Source organism: Carcharodon carcharias, chromosome 2 (genome assembly GCF_017639515.1).
Source record: "Carcharodon carcharias isolate sCarCar2 chromosome 2, sCarCar2.pri, whole genome shotgun sequence".
Lineage (NCBI taxonomy): Eukaryota > Metazoa > Chordata > Chondrichthyes > Lamniformes > Lamnidae > Carcharodon > Carcharodon carcharias.
The window spans coordinates 195397462-195417361 of record NC_054468.1 but is presented as its reverse complement, the minus strand read 5'-3'; the positions used below and the strand labels follow the sequence as shown (position 1 = coordinate 195417361).

Below are 19900 nucleotides of genomic sequence, written 5' to 3'. Positions count from 1 at the left end.
ACTTCACACCCAATGAGGAACCTCACTCTTATCAGTTTAACATTAAAGTTCCATAAATAAAGTGTTCTGATTCACTATACCAGTGATTTACCTTGATTCTATTATAAAATTGTTTTCTACAGTAAATATTACAAAACGCAATTGCAAATTTTCTCCCTTCCTCCTCCAAGGATGGTGAGTCATGCTATCCAAATACATAGGCCATTCTCCAGTGACTGATTTTCACACTAACCTGAAAAATGAGGATTGGAAGGCTGTTCAAATGAGAAGGTGAACTCCATCCCTACTTCCCCAGCATACTTTCTAGCAGCAGTCACAAGATATGTTCAAGCATAGAAACCTGCCTGATCTTATTACTCTCCTTAGCATGGAAGAACTGAAGCCAATTGTAATACACTCACTGTCAACACAGTCGAGAATAATTTCTGATCTGTGCTGCATTAACCAAACTTGGGACCATCCTGGTCTGCATGGCTCAGGACAACAAATCAAGAATGCAATTACCCACTGAGCCATCGGGCAGCCTAGCTGCAGCTGAAGTATCATTCTTTAGATTCAAGTTGCTTTCTCAACAGTGTTCTTACATTAAATTGCCAAAAATATTTAACATTTCCAAACAAAATTCACATGAATGGGGATTTTACAAATTTAATAATCAATGAAACATGCCTTTTTCTTAGTTTATTGTCTTTAAGGCTGGGGATTCAACTCAAGGACTCTTGTTGCTGTGTGTGTATACAAATTTTCAATTTGCTAACCTTAAAAAATACATGACAAAAATTAAGAAGGTTTCATCTTTGGTAGGACAACAGTTAAATAACTGTTCACAAAGCATACTTCCTTTTATAAGAAATAAACCCCACATCTCAAAACATTTTATGCCAATCTTCTGCCATCATTTAAGAATTCAAAGATTCTTACTGTTACTGTACTGTCTAGGAATATCCATCACAGACTCAGTTACTTCTCGTGCAAATAATATCAAAATAAATAATTACAACACAATATTCAAATAAACTGTAATATTGAGAAATGGTGGCCACTAGCCTGCAGTGCTACAAATTTGAATACACAGATAATCTTCAATAAATTAAAAGAAAAGATCAACACAAATTGGTTTTGTTGAATTCTTTGGCTCATTTGAAAAGTTGATTCAGTGTTTTGTTAGCATTCAACTAAAATACTTCTTAATAATTAATTCAGATCATGTTTTACCATGCTTTATATATAGATACTGAACCAACATAACAAAAATAACTTTGACATTTCCTTTTTCTTTTTTTTTTACAAAAAATCTTTATAAATATTTTAAAAATGTGTACAAAGCATTTCTAAGGAGGACCATAGCTGGACACTACACAAATCAGAATATTTAAAGCAAAATACGCTGTACCATTTAGTCCATAAGTGACATTTTCTTCTTGTGAAGTCAGTTTGTAAGGCCTCACTGATCTAATGGTGTACTTTGTGCTCCTCACTTATGCACGGAAGCTTACTGCTGCGTGTGCAAGACAAAAATAATAAGTCTGCAAAATGGGAATGCAATCATCATTTCTTAGATCTAGAATCTAATGGATCACAATATGGACATCCACACTGTGCTTTCTATTTAGGCCTTTAAGACCTAAAGCAGCCTCCCTTAAATAATCATACTTAGTGGTATTAAAAATGGAAAATGAATAATGAAGTGGGCTTTCACTTCAGTATCAACAATTCCAGTTTTAAATTTTGATTTAAATGGGAATGTTGCTCATCAACTATTCAAAATTAACTTATTGGCACTCGATTTTCAAAAAGTCTTACATAAAATGAAAGACAAATAGAACCAAAAAATAACACTTACACATTAAAGTATGAATAAAAACATGAATTACTACCACAAACTGAAAAGCACTCTTGAAATTGAAGAGTACATTTTACATGAAATTAGAGCTTTCAAAACAAAACTCAATAAAATTAATTTTCTCTTAACGACTTTTAAACAAAAGACTTAATGTGCACCTTGTGCCACCATAATTATTTTCAATGTACAAACTACAATGGACCTTCCTAAGCTCAAACTAGTTTGCTTCAAAATAAATCTATATCCTAGTTTCTACTCCATTTATCCTCTTTCCCGGAACACTAACTGCACCTGTTCTCAATACAGAGGACCATGCTACTTTATCCTTATAAGTTGTCAACACAGCTGACAATCATTTCTGTTCCTTCATGGTCACATTATCAGCATTCCAGTATGCTATTCACTGCTGCTTCTAAGATGGAGTCTGTTTCTCTGATGCCCTCATTATGATCTGGGATACATTTTTCTATATAGTTCTCCACAGGAGCTAAGGCTGAAAAATGAGGAGTTTCAAGGTCAGGTGAGTTATTTTTGATGACAGCACTGTCAGAAGGTTTCTGAGCTTGTTGTAGATCCAAAATGCTATTGATTGCACTCTCCAAATGTTCATGGAGTGATGTGTCGCATTGTGCTTCTTTTGCATCTTTAGTCTGCATACATGAAAAGTCATGCTGTTGAGAATTTTTAGCACTTTTGTCTTGTGACTGGTCATGCCAAGGCAACTGTGAGTCACCCTCATTATGTTCCAATTTAATGGGATTACTAATCTGATTAATAACAGGGTTCAGTGCTTCCTTCATTAGACCTTCTACAGTGACTTTATCACAAGAATTATGGTGCTTTTCCTCAACATCAGACGTATCTTCTTCTCCTTTACGTATTTGGACAGTTCCAACAACAGGTTCACAAATTTTTGTGCTTTGAGTCTCTACGTAACCAGATGAGGGACCAGTAGTAATTTTATCACCTTGGTTTCCAGTATCTGACTGCTCTTGAGTTTTTGAAGATTTACTTTGTGTTCCAGCTCCATAAGCTGTCTCCGGATGGATTGTTAGTTTTAGCCCTTTGCTGCTGCTGTAGGATTTAGCAGTGCATGGGCTGATAGTGGAAGAGTTTGTGGTTGCCTTGACCTCACTTGCCACAGAAGAAGTTAAATGAACCATCCTTGAGGATGCACTTTTCTGGTTGATAGTAGCATTTGCTGGTGTAGACTGCCTGCTACTACTTTCTGAAGACTTATGTGGCATCACATCTGTAGTTAATGGTTGTGTTTCAGCTACAGGTTTTACAAAAACGGTGGATGAACAACAGAAGTTTGCCAAATAGCCATCTAAATAAAGGGAAAAAATAAAGAATGATGTGGATCACTGCAGTATAAAATTTAATTGCCACTGAATGGTAATGAGCAACATTTTCAACCCAGCTATAGATAAACAGCTTAAAGGGCTCTAATAAAAAATAAAAATGTGCGTGACTTCGATTTAAATCAGCCATTCCTAGGTAATGCCAAAATTAGAATAGCATAGCTGGCAGCCTCTGGAAATGGCCCTTCATTCTTTTTTAAAATTTTTATAAGACAGTCTTAGTCTATGTAATCAAATTGCTTTACAATTGATTGTTTAGCCTACGATGGCTTTTTTGATTTTAAATACTACCCTTACTGCTACTGTAATCCTAGACATCAAGAACACACTGGCATTCTTAGTGCCCAGTGTTATTAGAGTGCTCATGACAGGAAGGATATCATATGATGATAAATTCCATCACACATGTTTAGTATGAATATTTTGCCCGTGTAAGTGCGCACATATATATTGTCACTCCTGGTAAGAAATCCAGATGTGGTAGAGTGCACACACAGGGAGAGCCAGCAGACCAATTTATCACCCTCGTCTGCTGAAATATGATCATCTTTCTAATTTTTCATTGAACTAATCTGTCCAATAAATTGGTACTTCATCTAAAAAGAAAACATAACGTTATAATAAATAGGCAAAGCAGGTTAACCAGAATGTCTACTAAAAATGCACTGTTCTGTTTATCAAATCATCTTAACTACATCCTCGTTAATGGCTATTAATGTTATTACAGTTGGAATATCTTGGTCTGTATTGTTAATTATAAGTTCCTTGTCCCCCAACCACCGCAAGATCTTCATTATGACTTTCTACCGGCATACTTTCTGCTATAAATGATGAGGAGAGGATGCTTTGCCTTTTCTTAGTGCTTTTCAATAAAAAAGGACTCGCCAGATCCTTAATAGAATTTTACAAATTGAGCACGCTACGATATGAGCTTGTGGCAAAATTTTTATAATTTTATTGAAAAAAATATTGCCAGAATTGAATATGTTAAAATACATTTTTATTTCAGATCGTCTTACAAACATTGTGATCAAGACTGCCACAGTACTCACCAGAATCCTCCAAAGAAAAGCGCTTGTCCTGGTTAAGGGCTGCTTTCTCATCCTGATTGAACACTCTGTCAATCATCACCATTTCAGCAGAAGGATTTACTCGCTAAAGCCAAATAAATAAAGATTACAGTAATTTGTCAAATATGCTCACCTTCTCATTTATTTACTGGTATACTAAAAAATGTCTTCTGAATGAATACATTCATCTCCATGCTAATCATAATGCAATTTATTTTGCGTATAATTTACACATCCAATTGTGTAGACCCATTACTTCCCACACTCTATAGTTTACACCCATGTGGTTATATTACATATGTATCAAGTTTTTAAATTCTCAAATGCCTCCCGCTGCTTTTCACCTTAGGACAACATGGGATGTTAACTGCTCACAAGATGTTTACACATTATACTAATGCTTACCATTGCATCTTCCAATAACAGTCTTCTGTACTTGCTGAGCATCATCTGAGTGCGTTTTAGCAATTGCACTGAGACAGTTTCAAATTCATTATCCACTGGTTTTTAAAAAATGAAAAAAATTAGTATCAAATGCCTATGCTAAAACATTGTAAATTCTTTATAAATAACAAAGTATGGATCATCTTTCTGTCTTTGAAAATTATTGCTGGAAGCAATCCTCATGTTGGTTTTACTTTTGTGTAGCTAAGATTTGCATGAGTCGATCAACCTGATACATATAATTAATGGATAGATTATTTCTACTCTCCTTCATGCATGCAGAGAATATCTCAGCATCGCCTGCCGATCTGAGATATCTGAATATGGAGATACATAAAACTACATTGCTAATATTCCTAAAAGCATCTAGAAAACATCTTATGTTGCTCTGCCTTGATACTTTTTGACATAATTAAGTGTCCATTTCAGCGTCAGTGAAAGGTCTAATATCAATAGCTACTGCTCCATAAAATAAATCACTGAAGACGAAAGTGAAAAGCTATCATATTCCAGAATCTTTGACCATTTTCCAAAAGGATTTGAAATTTTAAAAAAATATTTGTAAAGATTTGTTTTAAAGCATATTGCATTCACACATGTTTTTTAAAAACTATTTCACATCTCAGATTTAAGATATGCCATCTTGGGAGGACCTAGGCATAAATATGATAAAAATGCTTTCATTAAGCTAAAGGTGGCTCTCATAGGGTTAAATTCAAAGGAAGCATAGATAAATTTACTGATTAAATTTCAGATAAGGTGCCTCAACCATTGTGCCACAGAATGGAGAATGAAGCACAGTTGATCATTAATACTCTCTAATCCTACAGCAATGCTTCATTTGAACTCAGCAGGAGTCACTGCCAATTTAGGCTGGTGGACTTTGCTCCATATGGGGTTGAAAGAGTCAGGGAGCATTAAGAGCCCCACACTGAATTAGTTTTCTTTAAAAACAGGAAACTGTGAAAGCTAGAGGCAATCAGGCAATAAAGGATTGCAAGAAAAATGAGAGTGCAAGGAAGAGGAGTTAAAAATTAGCTTTAAGTCATGCAAGTGGTATGGTGTACCATATTCATTGTTTTCATATTATTCACAAAGACAAATTGCATGAATAGAAAAAATGAATTCAATCAGAAATGTTGCTCTGTATGGTCAATTGATAGAAAATAAAGCAACTTAATGATTTGTATTAGGCTTCTTCTCACCAACTGTTCAAACTGCCTTCAGACAAGAAACAGACGTATGAAAGACAAGAGTATCTTGTTCAGATCACATGCTATTATTACCTCACCAGGTTAAAGTTGTTCAAGTTATATAGAGCAGTGTGAATCAACACCCATAAAATATGCTCAAAATGTTTTAAGGGAGTGACTGAACCCAAGATGGACTCTACTAAACAACTGAATTCTCAACAGCGGTTAAGATCCTAAAGATCTATGTTGATGACAGTAAATGATAACCACTTCATTAGATTGTTTGGTAATCAAAAACACTTCACACTCACGCTGTTGTGAAGTCTTTGATTCCTTATTATCTGTGAACAGAGGAAGATAAGAGACAGAGATACTGTCATCAGCTTTCTTAAATATAAAGCTATACGGAAATTAGATTCAGCAAACTGAGACTAACAGGTTAGAAATGTTGGTGGACAGACTCAAGTCATTTTACTGAAGTCAAACTAGATGACTCACTGTTTTGGGGAATTATAGCATGGTCTTTAGTTTGTATTATTACTCAAAGTTAAGCTGCATTAACTAATTTAAGAATTTTCAATCTCTATGTTCACTTAATGTAAAATAATGTAGCTTGTGGATTTGTATCAAGCTTTACCTCATTCAAGTGTTCACTTGATCTGCCCTCAAGAAGACAGTTCACACACCGAAGACATAAATACACAGTTCAGGTAACACTGAGAAACTGCTGTTACCACCTCCGCCCCCACCTTGTGTTACACTATTCTAAAAATAGTTATAGGACAGCACAAGTAAATCCCTACAAGAGCTCACAGGAGCAACTGATGCCACTAAACTTGAGAAGGTATATAAAGCAGACCTGAATCTGAAATAATTATACTAAGATTCACTGGAGGTGATAGGGTGAAGGTTAACTATTATCTTTTTCTGAACAGTTGATTGTCTCAGAATTCTAACAATTCTGTCTTGTAATGTCACTTTCTTGTCAGAGAAGTGGTCTCAATATCCTCATCTTAATTGTTGCCCTCTACTCATCAGACCTTCAGTGACCAGCGTTGAAAAGATGGTTTTATTTGTGCCAGCATCAAAACAGCACCAATACATATAAGACATTGTGGAAACTGATAATATGGTCTTGGCAGAACAGCATTGGGATCAATGTTGTTTGGGTGCTATTTGGGCTTATATTGGAAGGGCAGAATATCAGGTGCACCCTTAAAGCTGTCCTGCTACAAAGAAGACAATGAAATGGCTACAGCAAGGAACTAACACAAAACTTTGCCAATTACTTAAATAGCTTTAGCTATGCTACTGCAGGAGGACCTGAAAACACGAGAGTCACCTAATAATGAAGAGCAGTCGCAGAGCAATCTGGATGATAATGGCATAAAGAATAGAAGTGGTCTCACCTGAATAATGAAGCTGGGAGAAGGTGAGGAAGAAATTTACTGGTCTCAGGAAATACTGCTCACATTTTGTGTTGTTTTATAGCATTGCCGTACAATGCATGTTACCATCTTTCACTGTAAACTATTGGTTCGATATTACTCAGAATGCACAGCACTCTAGCAACTGTTTATTTCTTTTCAAATGCACAGGTCTAGCTTGAGTCCTCCTTCAGCGGCTCAGGTGAGGATCAGGACCTTAGATGGCTTGATTACAAATTAAGTCCGAGACCAATACATACAGACATTTGTGAGTACGACAAACACTTTGCAAAGTTTGAAGACAACAATAGAGAAGTCCATTAGCCACATCTATGAAGTGATATTTGAAGATCTAAGCGAACTGTAGAATATTGGGGAGAATGTAGCCACTGCATGATCATTTACACTGTAGTCCCCGATAACAATGGTCCTAAGTTCAATTCCCTATTGAACACTCTGACTAGACACAACCCTTTGCTTCGAATATACAGCAGTCTTTTTTTGTCCAGTTTCTGTTGGCTGAGCGATATTCTTGGTTCCTAAGGGTTAACCATCCAGGCTTCTTGCCCCTCCAAATAATGCAGACAATACCGATTGCTGCAAAAATCAAGAAAACATGATTCTACCCAAGTAGCAGGCATGCACTGCGTAACTTTGTGCCGATGATTCAAAGATTAATTTAATCAAGCGAAACCTTGTCCTACTTCTGAAAATGTGGGAATGAAGTAGGGGCCTATATGGAGACATTTGTGTCATCAATAATGCCCTTCACATTGGGAGAGCATGTAACAGTCCTCTCCTTGCTGCCTGCTTCCATTCAGAAAAAGAATGAAAGAATTAGTTCTGGCAAGAAAGGCATCTGTCATCTACTTGGAGCACTACTGGTTGTGCAATTTGGCATATTTCCCTGCCGTGGCTGGAAAGGACCCAGTAGCATTGAAGTTAAAGGCTGTGGTTACCTTGACAGCCACTGGCAGAGTTGTTCACATCATGGAACTTGTATGAAGGAGACGTGAGTTGTGAGGTAAGAGCGAATGCGGCAAGACCACTTCAGTGCAAACAGACCTCCCTCTTAAGTCTCCTCAGATCCTCTTCTTCCTTCTCTATAACCAGCAAATAGACAGGTTTACCCAGCAGGATGTCCATCTTAAAAACTGTGTTGTTGAAACATAAATTGTAGCCAAGCCACCAAGCCACCACAAACAGAAAATAGGGAGCTGCTGAAAAATCAAAAAAATGCAAAATCTAAGCTACTCCTGAAACCTGCAAGGAATGGGACAAAAACAATGCAAAAGAATTGAACGAACACTTGAGTGATGCAGCAAAACACAGTTACTCTCTTTTTTAGAATGCAATCTTCAAAATGGCTAAAATGGCTTCCCAAGCAGTACTTGTTTTAAATCTGTGCTGAACAACTTCAGTGTATTCCTAATTTTGTATAAGTGAGAAGATACCAACAGGTAATTTAGATGAATTTATATAAATTTCAATGTCTAAATGAGGGAATGCACAAAACGCATGATTGTCATCTGCTCTTAGCTAGCAGTCTGACAACAGAATGATACTTTGTGTATTTTAGGAGAGGAAGGGACCCAAGACTTAGTCATCCAAATATATATCTGTCATTTGTTGCTACCAATGCACCCTATCTCGCATTTAGCTTTACAACATACAACTATAACACAACGGCCATGAAATTGAAGGGGGCTCAAAAACAGGTGCAGGAGTCACAATATGGGATTACCCCATATCCATTGTTTCTGATGCAGGCAACACACAAACTTTGTGCTGCCTAGTAATTTAAACGACTGTACAGTGTAGCCAGCACTAAGCATGCTGTTAAGTGGCTGCGTTCCTGAGTGAGGGCACAAAATTATGAGACGCTAGCACAAGCTAAAGCTAGCTGTCACTACTTAAAGCTAGCCTGCACCTAATAAAGGGGTTGGGGCAGTTGATTTTGATGTGGGGAACACACACTAATGGCAGAGAATGGGCTCCAAGATTTTTCAACGTTACACTCTCGTAGGATGACAACATTTGGCCTCCCACCTCTACTACTCCATCAGTCCCTATCAGCCAGCCAGCCAGCCCAAACTGCTGCTGCCCATTGTGATATGGCACAGTCTGAAGCCTGGCCTTCTAGGGCCAGAGCTACTCAAGGTTATCCTGCAAGGCCATCTTCAGTCTCTCCCACCATAAGTAGCTGCCTTCCACCAGCCATGCTGCAGCCACTGGGGTCACACAGTATCGGAATCTTAGGACAAACAAAAGCACACAGAACACAGGCACTAAGGGATTGCACAAGGGTAATTAATTTACATTTGTATGTAATATGGCATGGCTTGATATATAAATTTGGTTTGGAGTGTTTATTTTGTGGTGGCTTGTATTTTTTCATTGTGCAAAGCAGACACTGTGATGGTCAGCACACAGGGAAGTTAAGGTGTTAGACTGGTGGTGAATGGGAGAATTGAGGTTGTGTTTAGTTGCCTGACAGTCAGTTGAGCCTGGTCAGACAGGGGCTTTGTTGACCATCACGAATCTTGACACTCACTGTACTGTGGGGTTGTACTGTACTCCAGAGTCCTGAACCATGTTGTCAAAGGATAGTCTTTTTCATCCAGTAGCTAATCTCTGGTTTGTCATGGTGGCTCAAATGCAGATGGTATAATGGACTGTCATAGAATGAAGGCATCATGGCTGCTGCCAGGATATCTGATATTGATCCGTGCTGCATACAGTTGCATAACAGCTGAACATTAAGGGAGTTCAAGTCCTTTCGGTTGAGGTACATCTGAGTTGACATGTGGCGTCTAAAAAGACGAGTGTGCAGTGGTACGCTGCACCTTGGGAATATATACATTTGCAATCTTTGCAAAGCTAGGTGCTCAATCCACCTGCTCTGGCAAAAGAGAATAAAATGTACTCAGCTCCCTTGGAATATAGAGCCTCAGTGACTTCTCTTATAATAAGGTGAGTGGCAAACTGGGAGATGTTGCCAATATCATCTGCTCCAGTCTGGAAGGAGCCAAACGTATAAAAGTTCATGGCCGCAGTTGTCTTCGTAGACACTGACAATGCCGTCCTTGCCCTGCTCTAAGGTTGCAATAGATGGAAGATTTCAGTAAGGACATCCTTAGTGGTGACATCTGACACATCATTCCCCGCTGAGGTTCAGGTAGGAGAACCACTACTTGCTAGTGCTCTTTTCCTCCGCCTTCCTCTTCCAGCAGCTTGCCCTGCTCTGTATCACCTCTTCTCTTCTCCCCATATTGCTCTAGTCCAAAGGGGATGCATGCTACTGCACCCATGTCTGGGAAAAGTGGTTTGTTTAATAGAATCCTTGAAATCAGGACAAAGTCCTTGAACACATACCACACCACTCCCTATAAACCTTAGCTACTTCAAACAACTGTAGAAAGCACCAAACACTTCTACTATCACAGCAACAGCCAATAGAAATCAGGCAATAACTAACCTAAATGTAATTGATGATCTCTTTAAATGGTATTGGTGTGGGGTCCTTCCTGCTGCTCAAGGCGTATTCAATATACAAGGTTAAAGGAGGGCACTGATTGAAGTGTTGGGCTCCAAAATGGAAGCGCTGGTGTCAAAACAATGTTTACACACTGATTGACGTCACAATCTGCTTGCTGTAGTTCCTTTCGGTGAACACTATGTGCACACCAACACATTCATCTAAATGGCTTCTAGGACCAGAAATGTGCGCACACATGCCATGGATACCTTTTTAGAGGCATAAAGCAAATGAAGCCAGTTTCTTTATTTGCACTTCATCACTTGTTTTATTTTTCAAATTTTCATATGTTCAACTACAGATAATAAAGCAAATGCTGACTGTTTCACATTTGCTACCAAAAACTCCAGAAGAACTTTGCAGTTGTAGTGGGTCATTATTATAAGCAATGAGAGCACAAAGGACGTTGAAGAGGCTATGAGTAAATCATTTTCAATTATTGCAGACTACAATATTGCTAAAGTTCTACATGAAACAGTATAAAAATATAGCTTAGTAAGTCTGATACAAGAATGGTATTGAAATACCTTTCTGAAATTCCTCTTGGGAAGGCAGATTCCCTTGGAACACATGATATGGAAGAAGCCGTTGCATGGCATCCTCCAGTGAACTGAAGGGTGTTTTATAGTCAGGTTGTAGAACATTTTTTTGTTCTTCTTGCAATTGCTGAAGAATCCTTTGATATAAACATAAAAAGGAAATGTCAGTCGTGCAATTTTTTAAAAGCTTGTTCATTTTAAACAGCTAATATAAAACTAAACAATGGCCAGAATCATCCTATGTACTGTGCCTTAGCTGTACAGATGGTAAATGGAGGCCTACAAAACAACAATTAAAAATGCACTTTTCCCACTGGCCGGAGGAGGAGGCGATAGGGTTTCAATTAGGCCCATTAACTTTTCATAACAATACATATTGAAGAATGCTATGGAATACATTTATACTCAAGCCATGTTTCTTGGGAAAGAATTTCCACAGCTTAATAAATCAAATAATTAAAAAGAATCAGCAATGGGTAGCATAGTGGGTTAACACTGTGACCTGTTACCTCTGAGACATGTACCTGAATCTAACTAGACTGACTAATTGAATGACTCACCTATTTCTACTGAGCATTGTTCTATAGAGTGACCATGATTAATCTGACCTGGTTCTAAAACTATGGACCCACAACAGCAAATCTCAAATCACAAAAGTTTCATCCGTAAGGAAGGCTGATACAGAAAATGGAACTAACAAACTGTTGTGTTAGGGAGTTTTAATACAATTGGTACAGATAGAAATAAAGCATTGCATAAAATATTAAAACAATTATTTTTTGATTAGTCCTCCTCAACAAAAACTATGGACACACTGAGAGCAAAGACACTTAGCACGCTAGGATCAGAGTTGCATAATATATATGGTGCTACAGGTATGTTAGAAATCAAAGCAAAGTAATTCAAATAGCAAGTGGGTAGAAAAGTGGGCAGATAACTTCACAATATTTCGAGGGATCTTAGGAAAAATGAGTTTAGAGATGCAAATGGAGGTGTTAGAGACTGCAAGGTTTTTTCAGGGTGGGATGATGAAAGTGCCTTTGAAAGGGAGGCACAAGGTTTGAAGAAAGGGAAAATTAAGCAAGTATTGATGCAACAAATAGCTGACTATGCAGATCTGGGGCAAGACAGAATGGGGCTAGGACAATATAGAAGGCAAGAAGTCAAAGAAGGGAGACTAGGCTGAAGAAGGTGTGCAATAGTGAAGAAGAGAAGTTTGCAGTTGCTCATAATTACGCTGCATTTAGTCACAGAACATGAGAAGCAATGTAGCTTGAGATAGTTTAGACAAATCTGGAAGTGGACAACCAGGCTGGTGACGCAGTAGGTGCACACAAGCCTGAGGTTCTCAGATTTGAGGATGTAAAGGTAGCAACTGCATTAGGACATCTGGGAAGAATGAGGGCATGAAAGATCTGGAGGAGACAAAGGCATCAAAAGAAGGCAAAGCAGTAATAGAGCAGAACAACAGAAGCAGTGACTTAATAGTGGGTGGTAGTATTGGTTTAGTGGAAAGACAGTTACAGAAAATATTGGTTAGGGAGATGCATTAAAATTCTTAAAATATAGTATACTGCTCAACAATTATACATACAAACTTTCTTTAGTAAGTTGCTTTGTTGCAGGTCTCTTCTGTCCCACATTTTGGCCTTCGAACTAGAATGAAATAAACTAATGATATAAAACTATATACGTATATGTTAGAAATGATACAAGTACTGCAGAGCAACATTATCAACATGTCTACAGATATGGGCCTTACCTATCTCCTAGCAGATTAGAATACCGGTGGGAGATGTGGCATTGTGGAACAGTTCATGCTAATTTCTGTTTGCATAATGCCACACCAAATGACACTATTCCAAACTATTTGGAAAGAAGTAAAAATAAACAAGTTGTAGTTTGCTAAACAATAGCAAAATGAACAAGACAGTGCTCATTGTAAAGAAAAACCAATATCTGAATATTAACTAAGTTTGACTAAACTAGCTAAGAACCTATTCATTCCTCCACTAGCAATACAAAATTTTAGACCTGGTCAATTTACTATGTTTTGTGAAAAGCAAATACCAATTTATGCCAACACGCTACAACTTGAAGGTACCCCATTAGAGTAAATGAGTATTTGCATATTGCATGCTATATTAGGAAATATTTAAAATCATTAAATAGTTCAAATGGTTTGCAAATTCACAATCATTTGAATATATATCATGCTTTACATTCCCATCATTTTTTCATTACTTTATGCTGTCATCAAAATAAATGTATTTTTACTACAGATCTTGTGCAGAAAGAATTTTTGCAGATTTCTTGCATTCAACATTGCAAAACAGATGCACAGAAAAATATTTCAAAAAATATAACTCAGTGAATACGAGAAGGATCCCTGCAATTGTAACACTGTTATTCAATATTTAAGAGTGAAGATATTGGAGCAATCCATAAAAGTATTTAGGATCATATTTTACTAACTGTGGCTTTGTAAAACTGAAATTTTCTTTTTGAAGTAAGATTTTCAGTTAATACTAATATTAACATATTAGCTATTAATTACATTTTAAGTTCTAAGCTTAAATACAATTGCAAAAATTTATACAATGAGTTCAACATTAGCTTTATTGCATCTCTTGGAATGGTTGTTTACACTTTGTTTAGTTATTAAAATTTGAAATTGAGAGTCACATTTGAAGTTACTTTGATTAACTTAATGGCAAAGCATTTTTATTAGAAGTTTAAATGAGATTTGTAGAATTCTATTGGACAGGAAACCATAGATACCATAAAAGCAGCAACCTACTTGTGAAATTTTCTGTATCTCTGGCTGTGCTAACATTTTATCCTGCAGTGGATGCAGCTGTCCCAAGTGCTGTTGTAAAGTACCAGCAGTTTTGTGAAGTTGACTGTCGCTCATTTGCACAGCTGTAATATACAAATATAGAGAACAAAACTTTATAAAAGATATTTAAGAAATAGATTTATGCAAACCCTAAAATAGAACTTCATGATTTAAAGCAAGTTAAATTTGGTTGTACACTAAAGAAATAGGAAGTACATCTTTAATTAGCTGTTCAACTTTTAATTAATTTAATCCCAAGGCATTATATTTTCTTGAGTTGGTTAAACCTACACACTGTTGCTGAAAATCTGAGACATTTGACACATTGGAGGTTTCATGTATTTTTTCACATAGCAAATTAAAAAAAACTTAATGAAAACATATCATCTCTCCTGATCACACTGTTCATTAAAAAATTAAATGTTTTGAGAATTGTTATGTCAATCTCTCTCAATTCAGCTGAAATTCACAATGTCTCAAGGTGAGAGGCAACAGCAATGTCATGCAACCTTCATATCTCTTCCTTTTACACCCTCTATGAAATGGTGTTACTGTATAAGTGGGTTGAAATAAACTGCTGCAATTCATTCTGTTCATCTATGTCAAAAAGCATTCCTAAGCTTTCAGGAACAGTTGAATAAGTTAGATACATGCATATTATAACTTGGAAGATGTTACTGCTGTAAATTGCTATACTAACAGATTTTTTATTAATGCATACTACCAATACATTACATACATTGTTTGCCCTTGGTTTTATTTCAGTATTCTTGAAAAAGGTAGCCAATTTGAATTCTCATGCAAGCTTCGCACCCGAGAGCCACAAATTTCCCGATCAGGATTGGAACACCTACTTCTGACCCTGATCACTTACTTTCCTCCATTTTTCTGGGCAATCTTCCAATGGAGGATCCTTCCAAACTGATTCAGCGCAGGAAACCTCGGAGAAGAGGGAAGCAGTGGAGAGAATCTGCACAGAAGCCACACTGCCCCTAAGTATAACACTAGCTGCTATATTCTAGTAAGTAGAGTTTAAATATCCCAAAGCTTCTTTGAAAAGTTACGGAGAGCAGACAAGTGTGTACGGGGGTAGGATGGATGAGGCAAGGGGGTAAGGTGGGTAAGATAAGTGGGTGAATTAAGTGGGTAAGAGAGTAGAGTGGTTGAGGGGTTAGGGTGGGCAAAAGAGTAGGATAAGGTTAAGTGGGTAAAAGGGTGTGGGTAAGGTAAATGGGTAAGACGGTGGGGGGGGGTACGGTAAGTGGGTAAGGGGTTTGTATATGGTGGCTGCTGGGTAGCATGCTAAGTTCAGGTCAGGTCAGGTCGGGGGGGTGGAGTCAGGTATTGGGATCAGGTCAGGGGCGGAGTCAGGGGTGAGTTGGGTGGTGGAGGCTAGTCAGGTCAGTTTGAGGGGTTCAGTTGTATAGTTACCCAGGAGTTAAACTGGGATTTTTCTGTCTAACATTTCCTGGGTAACCATCCAGGTAAGTCAAAACCAGCCAAAGTCTCTGATTCTAATTCAGTGTTGGAGACTTTTTTGGAGGATCCCAGGGAGCAGGGGGATTGGAAGTTCAAACTTACTGGGCAATTCCCATGGAATCATTGTGTTGGGACTTCTTAGGGGTCCCGTAGCGCATCTCAGGGGGGTACGTCCGCTCACTTGACTATCCAAAGACCAGAAGATCTGGGCCATTAAGTCATGTTTTCTCTATTCAGGTGCTTAATAGTCTACTGTGTATTTCCAACAATATATACGTTTGCAGATTTACAGCATGTTCATTTCTTTTACCTCTACTTCAGTTCTAGGTGACTCAATATAACATTACAACAGTATATTCTTTATACACGCACACTCCATTGTTTACAAACTTTTTGAGACTTATTCTTAATATAGTAGAAAAACCAGGCATTGGGTTTGTTGCTATTTCTGTCCACATGAATACAATGAAAAGTTCCTTTACTTACTCAGACATGTAGCTTTGCCTAGAATTCCTGCATTGCTCAATATGCTGGGTATATGGGGCTGTCTTATGCCATCACCAGAATGCGCCTTTGGAACAGAACTGGGCAGAGTATGACTGCCAAAGAGAGAAGCTGAAGCTTGATTGGAGAGCTGTCCCAAGCTAGCCAAGGAGTGACTAGTGACTGGTTGGTGCTTACTTGTTGCCATCATCTTCTTTGGAGCCTGCAATCATGATATTGTATAAATAAAACTGTACAATGAATGCATCTAAGCATCCAACAATAAGCATGAACAATTCACACAATTACACAACTGCATATGCTGTCCCAATTTAGGAAAATTAATACAGCTACAATTCTGATATATTAATTAGTATATATGCTTTTTCGTAAAATTGAATCAGTAAATGTTTGAAACAAATTCTGCAATAGCTAGTGAAAGATTTTTTAAACTAATTAGGTAATACTTTTGTTCTTGTTCTGGCTTAACTGAAATAATTATAAATTCAAGTATGTGGAGGCATAGACATACTCCAGATAAACTTATTGTTGAAATTAAAAAGTCAATTTTGCACAGCAATCTATTATAAAAATATAATACAATTTGAAAGTTAATAACAGTACCAAAAATGGTTTTGGCTGTGAAATTCGATAACTTCCTGAACCAGGAGCAGAAATCACGATGCTCAATTAACCTCCGCCTGTTGCTTCCGATGCATGCACCAGACCAACTTCATGCTGCCTATTCATTACCATGATTGCAGCCTGCAGCCAGCACCAACCGGCAGGGATCCCAAAATTATGAGAGGCTAACACAAGTTAAATTTAACCCGCACTTCTTAAAGAGGAGGTGCATCATGGCTAGAGCAGTTGATGAATGTCATTCCACAACGGATTCTGACCTGCGAAGAAGAATGGTATGCCATTCAAGAGAGCAGGCTCCCAAATGTTCAGAGCTTATATTAAAAGCCTTATTCAAGAAGTGTGTTCTATCCTCTGGGGTCAGGAGGTCCTCTAGGCAAAGTATGAAAAAGCAATGGAAGCAATGTAAAGTGACATGGAGGAGTCCCGGCACCAACTTGGCACAGGGTTTGATGTGGAGATTGAAATCCTTCCTTTCCAGCATGGAAGTGGCAGCCAACTTCATTAGTGTAGATCAAACCATGCAGCATCTGACAGCCAATATCTCAGCTTCCATTGCAGCACAAGCAGAAAACAGCCAATGTCTGGTGCTGCCATGCAAGCTCTGAACACTAGTATCCACAACCATGATGGCAGCAGTCTAAGGGACTTGCAGGGTGTCACAAACGTCCAGCATTCTGTCCTCCAAAACATTACTAGGATTGGTGAGCCACCATCCTGGGGAGTGGCAGTGGCTCTCTGAAGCACAAACCTCTCAGGAACACCATTCGTCCTCTCAGCATTGTGGCCCCTGCTGTTGATTGTCAGCCAGTCAGCCCAAACAGTTGCCACCCATGCCGAGATAGTGCAGTCTGAAGCTGGATCTTCCAATCCATGTAGTCTCTCCTGCTGAAAGCCAGCAGCCTTTCACCAGCCATACTGTAGCCACTGGTTTGGACTGCATAGGAACACTAGACACAAAGATGATAGGCACTAAGGGAATACAGAAGGACGATTAGTTGAATTTTGTATGAAATATGGCATGGTTTGATTCAGAAATTCGGCTTAGAATATTTTTTTTGTGGTGCCATTTATTTTTGCATTGTAACCAACTGAATGCTATGATGGTCAGCAATGTAGGGGCGATAAGGTGTGGGGCTGCTGGTAATGGGACTTGGGACTGCATTTACTGGTATTGCAATTGGGAGTTGTTCATGATCAGCCAGCCAAATTGTGGCTATGTTGCCTCTTCCCCCTTCTACTCTTCAGCTGCTCTTTGTATAGATGGCGACAAGGGCTGAGTCTTTACAATGGCAAAGTTGCGCAGTATACACCTGACCACTACAAATTCTGATAGGCAGTCTGCCAAGAACTGTAGGGGTCCTCGAAAGCTTTCATTGTATGCAGGCTGCCCACTTGTGCATAGGTTGTGCACCTGAGTAATGAAGCCACGTCATCAGTAGAAAACCCTTGATTTTTGATTTATCATGGTGGCTCAAATACATAAGGAATAGCAGGCTGCCGCAGAATTAAGGCATTATGGCTGTTGCCAAGGTACTGGGCCTAGACCAGCATGATTCGCTGAGTAGGGATGCATCCCAGCTGGACATCGAGGGAGTGGAATCTCTCTCAGTTGCAGTATATCTCAGAGTTGGCATGTGGTGTCTGCAAAGTGATATGCTTGCAGTCAATGGTACCCTACACCATGGAAGTCTGTATCTTAGCGAAACTGCATGCTCACTCCATCTGCTGTTCTTTGGCAAGAGAGAATAAAATGTAGCGCTCTTTGAATAGAGAGCGCCAGTGACCTCTGGTACACAGCAGTAGGCAGCAAACTGTAGATGTTGCAAATGTCTCTTGATCCAGCCTGGAAGAAATCTGACAAATAAAAATTCATGGTCGCAGTCACCTCCATAAGCCATTGGCAATGCAGTCCTTGCCCTGCTCTAAGGTTGCAGTTGTGGCTGCCAAAGTTGGCAGATTTCAGTGTGAAGGTCATCAGTGAAGCACAGACATCTCACACACTGCTCCTCGCTGAGGTTCAGGAGAATTGTTCCCTGAAAGCTCTGGGGGTACTGCCCGGGGAGCCCTACTCCCCTTCCTCTTCCAAGCAGGTTGCTTTCTTTGTGTGTCTCTATTCATTCTCCAAGTCAAGCAGTATTCCAATGGGAATGCCAGGTACTGCACCCACGTCTGGGAGTAAATGGTTTACGCAGAAGCCTTACAGTCAGGGCCAACTCCTTCAGCACCTACCACATCATCTCCTATAGACTTTAGGAACTTACTGAACAAAACACTTGTACAATCACAACAACAGCCTGTAGAAGTCAATCCATAACTAACCTGTAAGTAATTGATGATCCCTTAAAATAGTGTTGATGGGGGTGTGGGGGGATGCTTCTTGCTGCTGAATCAGTCGTACATGATTAAGAGACAGGGTTAGCTGGAGGGTACAGCAGCAAGATGACAGCCATGGCATCAAATCAACATTACACACTGATTGATGTCATAACCTGCTTATTTGTGTACTTTCAGCCAATATTCATTGTGTGCATGCTAACACCCTCCTCAATCTGGCATCCAGTGTGACTGTCACTAGAAGTGCAGCATTTTAGACCTTTAAGGCCACTCACAGCAGCAGTTCTCTTTAGTTTTGTACATTTTAAGCGAGCCTAAAGGCGAAATTCAAATTCAGGTGGGACACAAAATGGGGAGTAGGAAATCAGTCGCCCAATATACAACCCATTGTTTCGTTGCCACCTGTTTTGCACCCCCATCAACTTTGAATTTCACCTCCCTCTCTTTTTAGATCTACTTACAAGCAACAAAATTAAGTCATCTGCATTAGGGAATGAAGTCAAACAAATGAATTCCAGGTTAACCACAATTACTATACCAGAATTCTGACAGAGAATTATACGGAACAGTCAGTTGCCAGATTGGTTTGGCATAAGTTGTAACTTGGAAGAACTAAAAATGATTTTTTTTAAAAACATTACGGGATGTAGGCATCACTGGCTAGGGAAGCACTTATTGACCATCCCTAATTGCCCTTGAGAA

The 19900-nt window shown here is 38.7% G+C and overlaps 1 protein-coding gene across 3 annotated transcripts in view; it reads right to left on the bottom strand.

The window, feature by feature from the left end:
- Positions 1-666: 666 nt before the first annotated feature.
- bicral (BRD4 interacting chromatin remodeling complex associated protein like) overlaps positions 667-19900 on the bottom strand; it is a 68342-nt gene continuing 49108 nt past the window's right edge. For 2 of the 3 annotated variants that reach the window (XM_041176039.1, XM_041176053.1), the window contains 8 exons: positions 16223-16442; positions 14219-14340; positions 13013-13074; positions 11407-11555; positions 6226-6255; positions 4683-4777; positions 4260-4362; positions 667-3173 (listed from right to left, as the gene is read on the bottom strand). In XM_041176039.1, coding sequence (XP_041031973.1) covers positions 2224-3173; positions 4260-4362; positions 4683-4777; positions 6226-6255; positions 11407-11555; positions 13013-13074; positions 14219-14340; positions 16223-16442 — 1731 coding nt within the window. In that variant the 3' untranslated portion in view covers positions 667-2223. The remainder of the gene's footprint in view (positions 3174-4259; positions 4363-4682; positions 4778-6225; positions 6256-11406; positions 11556-13012; positions 13075-14218; positions 14341-16222; positions 16443-19900) is intronic. The other variant, XM_041176045.1, reaches the window with a different exon arrangement.